Below are 19,721 nucleotides of genomic sequence, written 5' to 3' on the forward strand. Positions count from 1 at the left end.
GTCACTTCACACATTTAGTGTGTGAGGTATCATCTCCAGCATTGAGATAGTTCGGTTTTCTTTCTTTTCTTTTCTTCTTTTTTTTTTTGAGACAGTCTCACTGTCACCCAGGCTGGAGTGCAATGACATGATCTTGGCTCACTGCAACCTTCGTCTCCTTGGTTCCAGTGATTCTCCTGCTTCAGCCTCCCGAGTAGCTGGGATTACAGGCACTCACCACCATGCCCAGCTAATTTTTGTGTTTTTAGTAGAGATGGGGTTTCACCATGTTGGCCAGGCTGGTCTCGAACTCCCGACCTCAGGTGATCCGCGTGCCTCAGCCTCCGCGTGCCTCAGCCTCCTAAAGAGCTGGGATTACAGGTGTGAGCCACTGCGCCCGGCCAGAGATAGTTCAGTTTTCATTGTGCATTTTAAATTATCGGTTTTAATTCCTCACCTATTTTGTGTTCTTGGAGTATTTGCTTAGTAGCATAGCAGTGTGAGAAAATACAGTTTACCTTAGGTTTATCAGGCTGTAGGCTTTAATGACAACTTTAAATCTCTACCCAAAAAGATCATGTTATCTGCTTTCCTGTAGATGATTGTTTTAGGCCATACCAGGTGTTACTAAGGCTGATTTTGTTTCACTTAACAATACCTGATAAAATGTATGGCTGGATATAGTGGCTCACACCTGTAATCCTAGCACTTTGGGAGGCCGAGTTGGGCGGACCACTTGAGGTCAGGATTTCGAAACCAGCCTGGCCAACATGGTGAAACCCTGTCTCTACTAAAAATACAAAAATTAGTCAGGCGTGGTGGTGACACCTGTAATCCCAGCTACTCAGGAGGCTGAGGTGGGAGGTGGAGGTTGCAGTGAGCCGAGATTGCGCCAAGGCACTCCAGCCTGGGTGACAGAGCGAGACTCTCTCAAAAAAAAAAAAAAAAAAAAGAAATGACTACTTATGAGTTCAAAAATGACGGTGACTCTCTTGAGGCTGTTGTGTCCATTGGCAGTACTGGCACCGGCTGTGTCTGACCTTCCATCCTACCAGAGAGCGTGTGCTTTGAGTAGTTACTGGGTAGTTCTAGATGATGTTGGTTACATGATAGACTGAAATATTTTATAAACTCTGAATTCAGTCTGAGAATTGGAAACGTGGTATTATCCAGTGTAGACTGATGCAGTTGATTTCATTTTGCTTTTCCCCTTTTTGTTTTCCTTTCTATTTAAGAGCTCTAGTGATTGATAATTTTGTCTTTCCTTATGGGAAAGATTCATTTTTTTCAGTTTTTTTCCCCCCATTCTTCTTTTCCTCAATGTGGCTAAATAACACTATACTATTTCTTCCCTAGGTTTGAATTTTGGGAAGATTTTGAAGAAGACCATGGGAAAGGGAGAGAGAATGGCTACCAGAGTCTTCATAAGGTGCTAGAGCCTTTCCTTCTCCGGAGAGTCAAAAAAGATGTGGAGAAATCCCTTCCTGCTAAAGTGGAACAGATTCTCAGGGTGGAGATGTCAGCCCTTCAGAAACAGTATTATAAGTAAGTTCTTGTTTGGGTTAGGCCTAAAGGGATTGAGATCAGTACCATGAAACTATTAGATAGGATATATATATATATGTATATATTTTTTTTTTGAGACAGAGTCTCGCCTGTCTCTTATACACATCTAGATGTGTATAAGAGACAGGTATTATAAGTAAGTTCTTGTTTGGGTTAGGCCTAAAGGGATTGAGATCAGTACCATGAAACTATTAGATAGGATATATATATATATGTATATATTTTTTTTTTGAGACAGAGTCTCGCGATTCTCCTGCCTCAGCCTCCCAAGTAGCTGGGATTACAGGGATGCGCCACTATGCCAAGCTGATGTTTTTTTGTATTTTTAGTAGAGACAGGATTTCTCCATGTTGGTCAGGCTGGTCTTGAACTCCCAACCTCAGGTGATCTGCCCGCCTCGGCCTCCCAACGTTTTGTTGTTATTAAGCAAAATTTCAATACTGTTGTTATGTCTAAAAAATTTTAATAATTCCTTAACAGTTTTGTAATGTCTAGCTAGTGTTTACATTTTCCTGGTTGTCATATATATATATATATATCCGTTTGTGCATGTGCCATTTTGCTTGTTTTGGGATTGATGTAAGCTCCATGCATTTTGATTGGTTGGTATGTCTCTTAAGTATATTTTAATTAATTTATTTTTCCTTGCCTTACAAATTTTTTGAGTCAGGAAACTGAATTTATGTTTTGAGGATTTTTCTCAAAATCTGAATTTTGCTGATTGCAGCTCCATGGCATTCTTTAATATTTTCAGCGAGGTGTGGTAGCTCATGCCTATAATCCCAGCACTTTGGGAGGCTGAGGCAGGAGGATCACTTGAGCCCAGGAGTTTGAGACCAGCCTGGGCAATACAGTGACACCTCATCTCTATTAAAAAAAATTTTTTTTTTAAACCACTTTTCCTTTGAACTGTGTTTTTTGTATACTCACAAGTAAGTGTAAAGCCTTGATTAGACTCAGATTCAGTGTGACTTTAGAGGCAGAGGAATGTTCTTTCACAGGATAAATGTCTTTTTTTTGTGATGTTAATGACTAATGATGAGCATTGCCTAGATCTGTTAATTCATTAGATAGTACAAAAGGGTGATATTCAAATTTTATCACTCACTTGTTTATTAGGTGGAATACTTCTATAAAAAGAAACTTTCCCATGTCAGCTGAGGAACAGTTCATATAGGAAAGGCAGAATAAGATTCTTTTTTATTTTCGCCATTTTCAGAGGAGAAGATCTACTTTTCTTCAAAGGTTTTGACCAGTGAGGTTTACTTCGATATAATTATGAACTCATCAATTACACCTATTTATGGTTAATTCTGTTGCAGTTATTATCCATATTCATGCTCTAACAGTCCTATTTTTAGCTAGTGGGAACTTATTCAAGTTGGTTTTTGGAGTCCTTTTGACATAACCATAATAGTAGTTGATAGTTTCTTTGCTATCTGGAATGATAAAGTGTTCCACATTCGTCTTGTACATTTCCTGCCCCAGAACTAGAGTCAGCCATATATCCAAGAAGTTCTGCATACTCTTTTACTAGGAAATATTTGTTTTTGTTTTTCCTCTGAAAATAGTTTGATACTATAAAATGTAAAAGGGGAAATAGTGTTACCTGAGTAACAACATGAATGTGTCAGTTGGTGGATGCTATTTTGGATGTTGATTGATCATATGATTTTTCTGCCTACTCTAGATACTTCCAGTTTGCTTAAACTGATTTAGTTGAGTTTTTATCACTTGCAGTTTGAGAGTCCTGGCTAATACTGTTGCCTTCAGGCTGCACAACATGCAGGATTGCGGAAAGCACTAGAGAGCCAAAGAAAGTGAGCAGAGTTACTTCAGGGCCACCAGCATTCCCTGCAATCCCTGTCCACAGGCATAGGCCCTTCCGCACTTTTCACTGTAGAGCAGCGCCCGTCGCCACCAAACCTTGCTTCTGGGTGTAACTTCATAGACTGTCGGGTTCCGCAGTACCCTGGAGTCCAAGGCTGTTGAGTCTGAAGGAGCCTCAGAAGACTGGCCTCTTTCTGATGGTTTATGGACTATGGCAAAGATGAGGAAATGGTATTTGGAGACCACATACTGGGCCCTAGGTGCTCTTTGCAACTGCAGCAAACATTATTGACAGATATTTTTCAGTGGACAGAATTGGGAAATTTGTTTTTAATGGTAAAAATACATGATGAACAGTACCACAGATATTTTATTTGATCTTACTGATATTATGCTATACTAAAAATCTCACTTCCCAACCTCACCTAGCTGATTCATTCTATACATACAACAAAGCTAATAATACCACCAATAATAAGAATAGTAGAAACAGGTTAAGGTTTTCTTTCTTGTTTTGAGACGGAGTCTTACTCTGTCACCCAGGCTGGAGTGTAGTGGCGTGAGTTCAGCTCACTGCAACAGGATTTTCTTTTTACAGGTTTTGTTTTTACTTATTTTTTTTGCTTTTTAAGGTTATATACCACAAGCAATGGGAGAGTTTTAAAGTACTCAAGATAGTTTTTCTTCTGTCTATTTAGGCCACTAATGGATACATAGATTTATTTATTTCATTGTAGTTTTTATTTTTAGGGATTGCTTTAATTTTGTTTTTAAATTATTTATAATATTTGTAGATTTCCAAAGGCAAAGCTACAAAGCCTGGTATGTTCAAAGAAATGTAGCTTCATTCCCTCTTCCCTCCGTTCTCGTCCGTCTTTCCCCATAGGTAATTATTATTACTATTTTTTGAGATAGAGTTTCGCTCTTGTTGCCCAGGCTAGAGTACAATTGCTCGATCTCAGCTCACCTCAACCTCTGCCTCCCAGGTTCAAGCGATTTTCCTGCCTCAGCCTCCTGAGTAGTTGGGATTACAGGCATGCACCACTACGCCCAGCTAATTTTGTATTTTTAGTAGAGATGGTGCTTCATCATGTTGGTCAGGCTAGTCTCGAACTCCCAACCTCAGGTGATCTGCCCCCCTCGGCCTCCCAAAGTGCTGGGATTACAGCTGTGAGCCACCGCACCTGGTCTGTAATTATTATTTTTTAACATTTTAACGCTTATCCTTCCTTTAACTTTTAATTGTTAATGCATTTTAACTTTGAATATCCTCCTTTCTCTTAGATAAGTGGTAGCATACCATATACACGTTTCTCTGCCTTTTTTCCCTAATGATGCATGCTGAAGAGCACCCCATAGTAGCTTGTAGAGATAGGCCTTTACAGTGCATAATATTCCATTGAGGATATACAGTGTGGTTTATTCAACCAGTTTCCTTGTGGTAGGCATTTAGATTGTTTTACCCACTTTTATAAATAGTTCTGCAGTGAAGACCTTGAGATAGATTCCTAAAGTGTGATTTCTAAGAGAAGGATAAAGAAATTGCACCACTCAGAAAAAAAAGTACTTTTAATATTTTGGAGTTTATGGTTAAGGATTATACATGGTTATACATGAATATATCTGTATTTCTCCTCCAAATTTGGGTAGAAAACATACTGATAAATATTTTGTCAGATAAAATACTTCTTTACAATGTTAAAATGGACATATAGCCTCTATTTTATGGTATATTTTAATTTATTTAACCTCATAATGTTAGCTTATTTCCAATTTTTATATTTCAGTGAAGAGTGCTTCAGTGACAGTCATTTTCCATTCACACATGCACACACAGGTTGAGTCTCTTATCAGAAATGCTTGGGGACCAGAAGTATTTCAGATTTTGGAATATTTGCTTTATACTTACTAGTTGAGCATTCCAAATCTGGAAATCAGAACTGTAAAATGCTCTAATGAGAATTTCCTTTGAGTGTCATACTGGCACTCAGAAGTTTTGAGTGCCATTTTGGAACATTTTAGACTTTCACATTTAGGATTCTCAGCCTTTGTGTACACACACACACTTAAATATGTATAAAGTATGTGTAAATATGTAAAATGTGTGTGTGTGTGTCTATATATGTGTAAAGCACATGTGTGTGTTGTGTGTATATAGAGTTGTTTTCTTCTAATATTCCTGTGTTCAGTGAGGTTGAAATATCCAGCAGAATCTTTAACATTCCTAATTTTGACTGGAGATGTGAAAGATTATGATTAGATGGCAGAAGATACAAAAGGAAATATTCTTCTTTGCTTCTTAAACCTTTTTAGGCCTCTTCTTTTCCCCACAATACTACTACTTTTTCTTATACTCTTCTGGTACCTACAACTTTCTGGTTTTTTTCTTTTTTTGTATCTAGTAGTATCATTATCATATTAATTTGCAGGTGGATTCTGACCAGGAATTACAAGGCTCTTGCCAAAGGAACAAGAGGCAGCACGTCTGGTTTTCTTAATATTGTGATGGAACTGAAAAAATGTTGCAACCACTGCTATCTGATTAAACCCCCTGAAGAAAATGAAAGGGAAAATGGACAGGAGATTCTTTTGGTATGTAGTTCCTCATAATTACTTTCTCAAAAAAACACTTAGTTTCTCTAGGTGCTTTTCATCAGAATGCTCTGTTTCCTGCTTGGTGACCTAAGAGGGAGCATCAAAGGAAGCTTTAAAAACTGGAGAAAAAAGTTAGGTAACTTAAGAATGATTTGGAAAGTATGGTATCCCAAATATTGGGAAAAAGAACATTTCGGGAATTCCTGGTCAGCCAGGTTGCTAAGGGCTTCAGAAAGCTTTAAGATGATTTTTAAAATATGGATTTTTAGAGATGAGGGAAGATTAAAATTTGTGTTTCAATGTAATTATTGGAATGTCTTTTAAATCTTCAGTCCCTCATAAGGAGCAGTGGGAAGCTGATTTTATTAGACAAACTGTTGACAAGACTTCGAGAAAGGGGGAATCGAGTGCTTATCTTCTCTCAGATGGTGAGAATGTTGGATATCCTGGCTGAATACCTAACTATTAAACATTATCCTTTCCAGGTAAGGTGATTTCAGTAATTGTGGTGGGGGGAATCAATCTCTCTCCCCGCCTCCCTTCCCCAACCTTCTTACATTGGATTGTATGCTTTGCTTGTTAAAGTAGGAAGTAAGAGTTTTCTTGTTTCAAAAAAATTAAGGTTAAGGTTCCAGGAGTGTCTTAATTTTTACTTTCATGTCTTTAGGCTACCATATGAAAGTGGTCATGAGGAGACCATTCTTTCTTCGAAGGTGGGCGGGGAGGATTAGACAAAGTCAGATTGGGCAAGGAAAAAAAGGATGTCAGATAGCATCTTACTACATGTGTGTGGTAAAAGTAGAGAGGAAATAAGTGCGAGCTCAATTCCAGAAGCCCAAATCCTAGAAGGAGGGCAGTATCAGATGTTCACCCCAAAAGCTGACCCTGGCTGTGAGGCTGGGAACATAATAGAACACTGGTACTTAAAACTTTGCTAGTCCCTGAAGTAAGTGATGATGGCTTCCTCTTTCTTCTGTGGAGTTTTTTTAACTGGAGTTATTATCTTCACACAGTTATCTCCTACGGGGAAAAAGTTTCTTCCGCATAATGACATTTTTCTAGGTGTATATAATCTAGTAGAAACTTTTTCTCTGATCTGTTTATAGACATATAGACATATATGCAATTTACCTTGTCTCTTGGCATATGTTTATAGTGCGTAGATTTTAAGATTTATTACATTTTTTTTAAACTTTGAATGGATGAACTCTTCTACCAACTCACATAATTATGCTGGGATTGTAGAAACTTGGAGCCAGTGATTATCTCCTAAGAAGGCCCACCTTTAAGACTATCAGATTGTCTTTCAAAATATCCTGAAAGGCATTGTTATATCCATAATATCTTATGTGGTCTTTCAGTTGCTGTCTTAGAACATAGCTTAAGGCTGTGGTTGTTATCAAGAAACAGCCTATTGCAAAAGTCAATCTCTGTCAGTGAATCGAATCCCTAGGAGCTTTCATTCCTAGGAAATCCTGTGATACCAAGTAAATCAAGAATGCATCGTTTTTCTTTCTATGGAATAGATAAGCTTGGTCAGTGACTTTTAGATAATTAATGTCCTCTACTAGTGGGTATATTAAAAGGGGGCATTAGGTTTTCTGATTTCAAGTAAAGGCTCTGAATCTCCCATTAAATATATCTTTGGTTTAAGGCTCTGAGTAAGTAGTCAGTGAGAAAGAAGTAAGGGGCTCCTCACCTGTGAGTTGGCTTGAGTTAGGTCTGGTGGGCAGAGTTCTGGGGATGTATGCCCTTCCACAGAGTCTGCTGCCAGTCAAGTCACCTTTCAGGTTAGTTTTGCCTTCTGTAAAATGAAGTATTTTGTTCATCTCAAGTGGTGATTGTGAGGGAATGAAAGGTGAAAATGATTTTAAAGAGTGAGAAATGCTTTATAAAATGTACAGCATATAGGTGATAATTATTTAGTATTTTACGTGTTAATGGTTTCTCTATGGTGACATTGTTTTGCATGTAGAACTGACATATGTTCTAATAAAGGAATTATGTATGCTAATAAATGCCAGGGGCTCTCCTGAATTCACGTGTAGTTTAGCTGCTTGAACACTTTCCTATGATTTCAGAGTGTAATTTTTGGCAGAGCTGGGATGTATGATCAATTATAGCATTTTCAATGATTCAGCAAAATGTTTTTCAAACAAAATTATTACATAAGTAATTTTTTTGTTTGCATGACACTTTAAGTGATAGTTTTGGCCACATTAGCTAAGAAGCATCATTTTTCTCCAGGAGCTTATTATTGAGTGACCAGTGGTCCTATTTCCTAATCTCCGCAGTTTCTACAGAAACAGAAGTAAACCCAGCCTTCAAGCACAGGTTGGGTTTTCATCTTTTTTCTTTTAGGTCCTGGCAGCCCTTCTGATCCTTGGCTAAACCTAGACAGCCCTTTGAATCAGAAGCTTGTAACCTTGAGTCTGTAACTAGAGAGCTCAGGTCAAGTAGGGTGTGCTTCTTAAGCACAGCTTCTTCATAGCGCTTTGCCAGTGCATTCCAGTTATTTTTACTCAGTGGGTGTTCAGGTGATAAAGGTTCCAAGTCTGCTGTTCTATTCTGAGTGTAGCTGATCTTCCTATCTTACAGTTTTCTTGTGGTTTATTTTTACAGCGTCTGGATGGTTCCATCAAGGGAGAAATCCGAAAACAGGCACTGGACCACTTCAATGCAGATGGGTCTGAGGTATACTATGCATGGCTTTGTTATTTGAGCAACTTGGGCTCTGCATCAAGGAGAAAGTCTGTCTAGCTTAATGTATTCTGTTTCAGAAACAATTTATAGTGCAATTCTTTTGCCTTGAGAAGAAAATAAGAAATCTCTCATATAAAATATGGTATTTTGTTGTCACTCCAGAAAAATAACTATGTGCTTATTTATCTCCCCTGTTCTGGGTTGACAACAGAGTGGTTCTCCTGGTAGCTTCTAGATACCAAATCCTTGGGCCTGGAAGAGCAGTAAGGCAGGAGTAGGGGAGGGTTGGGCAATAGAATTAATATTAGAAGGTTCTGATCTCTGTACTCTTTTGGTGACTAAGTCCTGAAAAATATATTTGCCATATCTCGAATTTGTTGGACTTGTAATATAGTGTGGCTTAATGTTCTTGCTCTTGCTAACAGCAACATTTTACAATCAGTGTTGAGCTTGGATTTGGCATTATGAAGTATTTTGTTTGGGGGGGCACATATAGAAGAGCTACTTAGAATGAAATAGAAGGTATGACAACATTGTAGTTTGTGCATATCAAATCATCAAATGCCATGGGATTTGAGAGAAGTGGAAGAGAAGAGTTCTGGTGTAAATAAAACTGTAATCATGTGTAGAGATAAAAGAAGCAGTGGAGACAACTTGAAGTAGAAGTGTTTCACAGAGAATGCTAATTTCTAGAGCCTGAGCCACGTTTTTTTTTTTTTTTTTTTAAATAGATAGAACAGACTTAGCTTTCTGAAGGGCTTTGAAAACTCTTGATGCCTGTTCCTGTTACTTCAGAATGCTCTGCTGTCTGCCTTTAGAGTATAGAAATCCTAGTTAGACTAGTATTCTGGCTACTTCTGTAGCCTAAACATTTATTTCTTGAGGGGCTTTGGGCATTAATCTATTCAGAGCCAAGGCTCTGATTCATTAAGGATAAGAGGAATGGAATAATTAAAGACATCGGTCATCAACTAATTCCCATTCCTCCTTTCCTTGCTCCTTGTTTCCTCAAGTGTAAAATCACGATGATTCCGATACCCCACTTCATAATATTGCTGTGAGAATTAAATTTAGTAATCAACATAAAGCACCGATCACATTGCCCAGCGCATAGTAAGCGCTCTAAATGTCTGCTATTTTTATCATACAGTGTTGGCTGAAATTGATTTTGTGTTCTCCACTCCTAGGTTAAAAAATAGTATGAGTTGAATGTTTCATATTTCCCTGTCTCAGGGGAAAAAAAGTTGCTTTTTGCATAGCTCTCAGTTGATTCCCACTCACTATAATGGCTGTATAGAACACAAGTTCTCTACCATTTCTGCAGTATTTAAAAAATTCCTTTAAAAAACTAAATGGGGCAAATATTATATGCTTACTTAGAATATTGGGAAGATGGTAAAGAGTACAAAGAAAAAAATAATTGTACAAAAACCCTCATTCTAGACACAATTTGCTGTTCACGTCTTTGGGGGGTATATTTCCCTTCCTACTAAATGGAACCATTTATATGTTTACCTAATTCGGATCATGTTGCATATAGTTTTGTTCCCTTCAAAATTATACTTTGCGGCTAGGTGCATGGTGGCTCACACCTGTAATCTTAGCACTTTGGGAGGCCAAGATGGGGGAGGATCACTTGAGACCAGGAGTTTGAGACCAGCCTGGTCGAGATAGACCTGTCTCTACCAAAAAAAAAAAAAAGTCCCCATGTTATTAAAGATTTTACAAAACTTAATTTCTAGGCCCATAGCAAGACCCTGTCTCTACAAAAAATGAAAAATGAGCCGTGCATGGTGTTGTGTGCTTGTAGTTCTAGCTATTCAGGAGACTGAGGCAGGAGGATCCCTTGAGACCAGGAGTTTGAGGCTGCAGTGAGCTAGGATTGCCCCACTGCACTCCAACCTGGGTGACAGAATGAGACCCTGTCTCAAAAAAAAATTTTTTTTTTTTTTACATTTCTAAATTTTTCTTATGCTTGTACCATTTATTTATTTAACCACCTTACCCTTAGTGGCATTGAGTTTTATAATTTTTTAACCTTTGTTGACTTGATCATAGATGCAAACAACATATTATAATCCACTTTATCCTTGCTAAAGAGTGATATAGCAGATTATTGGTTGATATGATCATTTTAACTCCAGATTTCATCTGTTTTAGATATCTCATCTTAAACTGTCCACTGTTTATCTTTAGGCTTCTCTTTGGAATGTGGTAGTGCTTAATATTTCTCCTAAGAATCACAGATTATGTGCCTAGACACACCTTTTGATCACTTCTTTATTGGAATTGTTTAAAAATCTTTTGAGGCAGTTGTCTCCATTTTTATTTCTATGGCATAGTGTTGTTGAATGTGACTATTAAAACATGGAGACCTTTTCATTGCATCTCTATGTGTATGCTAAATATAACCATTTATCAAGACAGAACGCAGGACTACCAGTTTTTCAGTGCTACTTCTCTGCCACAAAGGCATCTTTTGACGTATATGATTAAATTCCCTGAAAATAGAAATATTTCACCTTTTCCCCCCGGCTTATATATTTTATTCTTTTTCTCCTGCCCCCATATTTTTCTGAGCACTCAGACGCAGGCAGGTGTGCTGTGCCTGCCCAGTCTCTACTGTCATTACTGGGGGGTTCCACACATCGCTCTCCAGCCAAACCTGTTTTGATTTTTTTATAATTTTGGCATGTTTTATGGTAATTGAGGATCTTGTGCTTCTCAGCACTTCCCATATATAATCTATTTAGTGCGGTGTTTCTATATTTCTCACCAGCCTAACAAACATAAATATTTATATAATAAATTATCTCTGTTTATACTAACTGACTTACATGGCATAATCTACCTTTTCCCTAAAAATAATTGTACAGGTGACTTCCTGGAGTTAAAGATCTCCATGATAATTGTTTGTCTGTTTTTATTATTGTTGCTGTTAACTTCTTGTATATTAGTTGTAGCCGGGAGGTAACACTATTTCTCTCGCTCCCATTGCCTTATTAGATTCTACTTTACTCCTGTTCATGGCACTGACTTTGCCTCTTAATCAAATGAAAATTCATTCTACCATCAAGTCCCTGACATTCTTTTAGCCTCCATAAAGTTTGTCCATCATATCTCACTTTTCTTCACACCTGCAGGGGTTTCCAGGTATAAGGGCTTATTGGACTGTGAAACTGTTTCTGAGAAGGCCACTGCATAAAGTAGTATATTGCATTGTGTACAGGACTTCTGTTTCCTGCTCTCGACAAGGGCTGGTGGCCTGGGAATCAATTTGGCTTCAGCGGACACAGTCGTCATCTTTGACTCTGACTGGAACCCCCAGAATGACTTGCAGGCACAAGCCCGAGCGCATAGAATTGGTCAGAAGAAGCAGGTCAGTATAAAGAGACTTCTGGAAATTGCTTTAGAGTGGGGGGCCAGGGGGCTTGTTCAGCCCTTTCAGGACGTTAACAAAATGCTTTTTCCCTGTTTTGCCTTTATTTCCCCTGAAGCATTGATTTCTGTTTGTTAACTAGCACAGAGATGTTGTCTTTGGGTCCAAGATGAACCTATTAAGGAACATTTCTTTTTCTCTGTTTGAAAAGTACGATGTCAGCGACCTTCTGTGTGTTTATCTTGAGAGAGTTATAAAATGAATAGACTTAGAACTGAACCTTTTCTCTAGTGTGGAAAAGTTAAATATCCTATTGTTTAAGACGGTCTGTTTTTATTACACATGACAGTGTTAGCTTTAAAGGTACTTTGGAAAACCACACACTTTTTTGTTTGTGAATCTTAAAGTCTGTTCTGTATTGGATAACTTGTAAGTTTCATTCTTGGCCAAATACTGTGTTTTTGTGAAACTTTCCATCAGTGAAGCACGATTTGTATTGATGGAACAGGCCATAACAACAAATCTTTAGAGGCAATTTTATTTAAGACTGTAACCTGCTGCACATAGTATAAATACTGCATCTACTTAAGCTGCCTGCTTGGATAGCTTACAGTCTTTTATGATTAGAGAATTGATTCTGTTAAAATTATCCCCTCTTGATTTTTGACAGAGGTAATCTTTCTCTCTCTCTCCTTTTTTTTTTTTTTTTTTTGACGGGAGGGTTCAGGCATAAGCATAACAGTTACTTTTCCTACAGGTAAATATTTACCGCTTAGTTACAAAGGGGACTGTGGAGGAGGAGATCATAGAACGGGCCAAAAAGAAGATGGTATTGGATCATCTGGTGATTCAGCGCATGGACACCACTGGCCGGACGATCCTGGAAAACAACTCGGGAAGGTCCAAGTAAGTGCCAGAAAGATTGGGAGGTAGGCAGAATCAAATTGATTTTACATCACCGTTGGATATAATAGGATTCTGTACCACAGACGTTAGTGTCTATTCATTACCTGGAAGATGCCAGGCCAGAACCACAAATAGGATGGCATTTTCACTTTATTTGAGTTTCTTGGTTCCTTTTTTTGCCCATCACCCCCCTGCTTATGTGTTTTCCTCTCTTTCTTGCCATCTCCCTTGCCTTTGCTTTTGGCTGCACATGTGACATATGACACAGCAACAGCAGTGGAGCTGTGTGTTGGGTGTCAGCCCAGCATAATGTCACCTTTGACTTTCCTGCAGTGAGAATCCAGATTGGATTGGCAGCTATTTTTTTTTACTATTGGCAAAAATGTTTGTGTGGAGATTGTCCTTTTTTCTGTTGCAAACAGAAGGGTATAAAAAGAAAGTAATGAAGTTTTAATTGGCTTTGGAAAGAGGCACAACTACATCTCCTGTAAAGTTTAATTAGCCAGGCATGGTGGCGGGCGCCTGTAGTCCCAGCTACTCGGGGGTCTGAGGCAGGAGAATGGCGTGAACCCGGGAAGTGGAGCTTGTTATGAGCCGAGATCGTGCCACTGCACTCCAGCCTGGGCAACAGAGTGAGACTCCGTCTCAGAATAATAATAATAATAATAATAATAGTAATAAATAATAATATAATTTTACATTTTGAGCAGATTGTTGAGTGTCTTTTGTGGCGGTGTTGCAGCTATGTTTTTTGTTTGTTTTTGAGATGGAGTCTTACTTCGTTGCCCAGGTTGGAGTGCACTGGCACGACTTTGGCTCATTGCAACCTCTGCCTCCTAGGTTGAAGTGATTCTTATTCCTCAGCCTCCCAAGTAGCTGGGACTACAGTTTTGCACCAGCACACCCAGCTAATTTTTTTTTTTCTAGTAGAGACAGGTTGTTTCCATGTTGGCCAGACTGGTCTCGAACTCCTGACCTCAAGTGATAGGCCCACCTCAGCCCCTCAAAGTGCTGGGATTATAGGTATGAGCCATTTCGCCCGGCTGCAGCTATGTTAAAGATGTATTCAAATTAGCCCTTCCTAAATAGAATGTTTTCAGATAGTTTTCTGTTTAAGAGGAACCTAGATGAGAAAAGCCTAGCTCTTTTATTTTGGACCGGAGTTGAGAAGGTTGAAAATTCTTGGTGAATTGTAACTTTCTGAGTCAAAGCGCAAAGGAAAGAGCTCCATTCTGTGACATTGCTAGTCACCTTTCTGGCTTACCCATACAATAGGTAAGCCAGTAGGACTGTAACTAATTTTCTATTCTGGTGGTTTAGGGTTACCATCACAGACTCATCCTGTAGATAGAAAATGAGATGGTTGAGAAATCATTTTTCTTGAGGCAGAGTTTATATTTTCAACAGTTATTTGACCTCTTTCTGAAGGATAGTTATTCTGATGTAGAACGCTTTAGAGGTTATTTGATGTTTCTCCCAACTACATTTTACTTCCACAGCTCAAATCCTTTTAATAAAGAAGAGCTGACAGCTATTTTGAAATTTGGAGCAGAAGATCTCTTCAAAGAACTGGAAGGGGAGGAATCAGAACCACAGGTAATTAACAATGAGGAAAGGGAAATTTTTTTGAGAAGTATGATCTGTGAGAGTCTAAATTTTCTGTAAGAAGATACTGTTAGAGGCTTTTCTAAAGAAAAGGTAATTACTTGAAGGACAGTGTGTTTTTCTTTCATAGGACTCTCATAGTTCTTACTGAATTGAGTAGGAAGGAATTAATAAAGCATTTGAGGATACTTTTTTGGGGTGATTTTTTTCTCACATTTCTGTTTGTTATAATTTTTGAAATTTCACCTTGTCATTTGTATAAATAATAGTTTGAGACATTAGATGTAAAGGATTTAGAGTTGAAACTGAAAGTAAATGAATTATCAGAAAGGAGAGTTGGTTTATTTGCATCAAACATTTTCAGTAAATACTAATAATTTCTGGGCAACTAGGCAACTCCTCTGTTGCCATTTTATTCTATTTGTGTTGGCTTTTGTTCTTTTAGGAAATGGATATAGATGAAATTTTGCGGTTGGCTGAAACGAGAGAGAATGAAGTGTCAACAAGTGCAACAGATGAGCTTCTCTCACAGTTCAAGGTATGAAGATCTTTGTGGGAGAGAGTTCTCAGCATTGATTCATTAATGATACTAATGTTTGTGAACACTTTCTTTGTGCTAGGCACTCTGCTTTTCTCTTTACCTGAATTGAGTCATATCCTCAATATCGTTCTCTGAATTGTAAGTATGTTGTGAATGTAGGTTCTGCAGTCCTCCCCACAAAGGTAACCGCTGAAGTGGGCTATCCTGTGTAGAGTCAGTGTGTGGAGGAAAAGAAATCACTGAAGAGAGGGCTAGGTAGAAAGCCAGGACAGAGTATAGAACCAGGACGTGTGGAGCATTGCAAGACACGTTAGTAGATCAGATGCCAAAGAGAGGTCAAAGATAGGAAAAGAGTAGATGACAATTAGAAGGCTCTGATGACTTGGTGAGATTTTAGTTTTTTGTTTGTTTGGTAAGTGAGAGAAAGAGGTGTCAGTGGTGTCTCATATAACAGAAAATTACATGAAATGAGGACTAAACACAGAAGCTGGGCACCAGATGATAGGAGTTGGCAGCACAGAGTATCAACGTTATTAAAAAGCTTAGAAGAGTACAGGGACTCTAAATTATATGGCTAGAAGATTGAAGCAAGACAAGGTTTTTGAAAGATGTTACCATGTTTCTAGTTTGCGAAAAGAACTTGAGTATAGGGAGATATTGAAGGTTCTCAGGAAAGAAATGATTTGATGGCACATTGCCACAGGGGAGACTGGAAAGGATACAGTCAAAAGCACAGATGGAAGACTTGGCATTGGGAAGAAAAAGGACAAGTACACTTCAGGGAAGAGGAGGAAAGAGTTGCTGTGGGAGTTTAATTTATGCTCTTAATGACGAGTTAAGTAAGTGAGGTGTTTGCTTGAGAAGTGGAAAAGATTTGGGACAACCATGGATGAGGCAGGGAGTTGTTGGGAGGAACTTGATAGGGAGTTCAGCTGAATTGAGATGATACAGCTTTGCTGTGGAGCCAGTCAGCAGGGTCGTATGACTTTCACCAGCAATACTTTTGAGGTCAGAGAAATTGGATCAGTTGGCTATCCCAAGGTGGGAGATTGGCTTGCAAGGCACAGGAAAGTCAAAATGGCAAAGGTTTCCAAGATTCATGTGACAGCATGGTAGGAAGGATTGACCATGGGTTGATTGCATGGAGGTAGAGAAGCAAGAGAGACCTGATGATTGCAATGATGGCTAAGTGCAACATGCATATTAGGATTCGGGAAACTGTGTGAAGTGTTTGGAAGGAAGCAATATTGTGTGATTAGCTCCAAAGCTGGCCACTGGTAGAAGTTGTTTCAATGGAAGAACAAGGATGGAGTTGAATGGGCCAAACAGCCCTAGATTAATGTGTCAGGATGCAGAGGGATGGGGTAGAGAAGGGTGAAGGTGAATTATTAGTGTTTGTCATAGTCAGTTTGGGCTCTTGCAATAAAGTACTATATACTGGGTGGTTTATAAACAATAGAAATGTATTTCTCACAGTTCTGAAGATTTGAAGTTTGAGATCAGGGTGCCAACATGGTCAGGTTCTGGTGGAGGCTGTCAGGTTGCAGACTGCTGAGTTTTCTTACCTTCACATGCTAGAGAGAGAGAAGCTGGAGAGCTCTCTGGGGGTCCCTTTTATAAGGGCAGTAATCCTATTATGAAGGCTCTACCCTCATGACCTGTTAACACCTTACATTGGGAGTTAGGATTTCATCATATGACTTTTGGGAAGAATATAAACATTCAGTCCATTGCACTGTTTCAGTTCAGTTCCACCTCTGTGACTCCTGCTCCTTTCTTCAGCAATAAAAACCTGCACTTGTGTTAACTCTTACTGTGTTTCAAGCACTATTTTAAGTTAAGGGCCAGAGTCTGGCCTTTAACCACTATGTCCCTTTTGGAAAGGTTAAATTTCTTACTGCATGAACCACTAACATATGTGCATATTTATTTACATCAATCTTAATTTTAGTTAATTTTAGCCAAAAGTCATAAAGTGAGAGTCTTAACTTGACTTCACTGTCAGCTCCAAATGACTTTAAGGAATGGAGTCTCCAGAAGCTCATTTACACTTTATGACTGTCTCAAAGGCTAGGAGGGAAGGAATAAGAAGAATGCGGAGCCAGGCTGGAGGCTGCCTGCCACTGCCCAGAGGCTGTCCAGAAGTGGTAGATGTTTCTGTGTACCCCTCGTCTGGTACTTTGAAATGGATACACTTAGATGGCTTTCTTTCTGGGTTACATACTGTTTTAGTACAGATGCATATCAGATATTAAATAATATTTGATATGAAATGAAGAGAATATTCTTCCAGATTTAAATGTTTTCCGTTTTATGTTTTCATTTTATTTCCTAAGACTAAAGTGCACTTGTGAGCATATGAAATCACCACACGTCTTTAACTTTCATATTTTTGATAAAAATGAATAAGGCAACCAGTTGGCTAGAGATAATGAGTGCTTTGAGTTATGCATTGTTTCAAATGAACTCTATACAACTTAGAAATGTAGGTTCATCATGGAGTGTTAGGTATTAAGCATTTTGTATCTAAGTAAATCTAAATTTTATCATTAGTATTAGGACATTTTTATGATTTATAACAGCTCATTCAGTAAAACTTATAAAAACAATTTGTATCTTTGTAGCTGTTTCCCTGCTTTTCAGTAAAATTTATGATATGATGAACTTGAGGATTTGACAAGTTGATTTTGGAGGGGAATAAGGAAAAACTAATAGAAAATTGATTATCTGATTATGTAATATCACAAAAGTCTTATTATTCACAGTGTCTACTTAGATTAAAAACACTGGATAAATTGTTGTTTTAGCAGATGGTGTTTAGAAATAGGGAAATGTCAGTCAGACAATGGGTTGTCTGTTTTAAGGTTGCCAACTTTGCAACAATGGAAGATGAAGAAGAGCTGGAAGAGCGTCCTCACAAGGACTGGGATGAGATCATTCCAGAGGAACAAAGGAAAAAAGTAGAGGAGGAAGAGCGGCAGAAGGAGCTAGAAGAAATTTATATGCTGCCTCGAATTCGGAGTTCCACTAAAAAGGTGATCAAGTGAGATGAAAGATGTGAAATTACTTCTTATGTTGTGAAGGCTACAGAAGTGTTGATTATTCAAAGAAGAGGCCTTGCATTGTTCCCCTGACACAGAGGCTTCAAGAGCAGAGTTGACACTGTAGGAAACTTAACAAAGTAAAGTGGAGAAATCTGCAGAGCTCATGAGCACACCCATGAGACGTCGGATTTGGTCTTTGCAGATTGGCTCTTTGTGAAGCTGATAAACAGGATATGAAATTTCCAGAAGTTTGCATTTTGCCTTTGAGATTAGAACCGGTAGTTCTCACAATTTGGCTCTAATTGCCACTACCTTCAACTTTCAGAAAGTCAAACCTCTGTTTGTCCATAACAGTTCACAGCACTTGCTATAAATACTAAAGGATTATGTAACTATAAATAAGAAACACATACCAACCTCAGAGTTCACAAAGCTCCATCACAGACACTATCTAATTTTATTTTTGTAACAACATTGAAATAGGTAGAACAAGTTTTGTTACCCATTTTGTTGGAGATAATAGACACAGATTTGTTCAAGGTTACAGTAAATCAGTATGAGGTAACACTAGCTACCATTTATTGAGCCCTTACAGTGTGCTAGGCACACTTCTGAGAGCTTTAACTTACTAAAAACCGTATGTTATAGCTACTGTTGTCTTCATTTTTCAAATGAGAAAGGCACAAAGAGTAAAATTACTTGCCCAAAGAAGTAAACATGAACCTGTTTTATGATGGGATATTGTAAAAATATCCAAATATTTTTAATCCAGTTCACTTGTCATTGTATTTCAATGTCTCTGAAAGTATGACTATCCTAAGTGGGTATTTCTCCAAGACCTCTGTCCCCTTATTTGTCAAAGGAAAATTGACTTTTCTGATGTGATGAGAAGTTCTGAGTACTAAAGAATTAAGATGGCCTTCTCTTAGTCCTTTCACCACTTGAACTTCGCACTTGTTACAGTGTGACTGCCTCAATCTTTCTCAGGCTCAGACAAATGACAGTGACTCTGACACTGAGTCTAAGAGGCAGGCCCAGAGATCCTCTGCTTCTGAGAGTGAGACGGAAGACTCTGATGATGACAAGAAGCCAAAGCGCAGAGGGCGTCCCAGGAGTGTGCGGAAGGACCTCGTGGAGGGATTTACTGATGCAGAGATCCGAAGGTTGGTGGAGGCTCTGTTTCACTGAGCTTGTTTGGAAATGCATACTGTAAGTCTTGGGTTGACTGGATCCTGGACATTGTGACAGGGTAGGCAGAGGCTTATACTACAAAAAAGGCAAGAGAAGCTGGGTCCTGTCCCAGATCTTTAGGATTATTCTTCTTTCTCCAAGGTTTCTTTCTGTTGAGATCACTTTTATTTGTTGTTCATCTCTCTGTTTCTCTTACTCTCTGGTTATTCAGAACATTTTCACAAAGTTCAGCTGGGGGAAACATAATTGACATACATATATATACAGACTTATATATCTGTATATAAAAAAATGTCAAAAATAAAAATGGTACAAATATGTCTACCCTCACTACCTCTCCCTTCCCCCACAATCCCAGTCCCACCCCGTTTTAGTACTGATA

General features: G+C 38.5%; 1 protein-coding gene across 1 annotated transcript in view; it reads left to right on the forward strand.

Annotated features, from left to right (window-relative positions):
* CHD2 (chromodomain helicase DNA binding protein 2) overlaps positions 1-19,721 on the forward strand; it is a 148,903-nt gene that overhangs the window by 69,317 nt on the left and 59,865 nt on the right. The window contains exons 17-26 of the mRNA XM_011978381.1: positions 1,336-1,524; positions 5,805-5,967; positions 6,303-6,455; positions 8,593-8,664; positions 11,903-12,052; positions 12,810-12,958; positions 14,458-14,554; positions 15,009-15,101; positions 17,969-18,139; positions 19,136-19,311. Of these exons, the coding sequence (XP_011833771.1) occupies positions 1,336-1,524; positions 5,805-5,967; positions 6,303-6,455; positions 8,593-8,664; positions 11,903-12,052; positions 12,810-12,958; positions 14,458-14,554; positions 15,009-15,101; positions 17,969-18,139; positions 19,136-19,311 (1,413 nt within the window). The remainder of the gene's footprint in view (positions 1-1,335; positions 1,525-5,804; positions 5,968-6,302; positions 6,456-8,592; positions 8,665-11,902; positions 12,053-12,809; positions 12,959-14,457; positions 14,555-15,008; positions 15,102-17,968; positions 18,140-19,135; positions 19,312-19,721) is intronic.

The sequence above is a fragment of the Mandrillus leucophaeus genome, unplaced genomic scaffold (assembly GCF_000951045.1).
Source record: "Mandrillus leucophaeus isolate KB7577 unplaced genomic scaffold, Mleu.le_1.0 Scaffold193, whole genome shotgun sequence".
NCBI classification, from domain to species: domain Eukaryota; kingdom Metazoa; phylum Chordata; class Mammalia; order Primates; family Cercopithecidae; genus Mandrillus; species Mandrillus leucophaeus.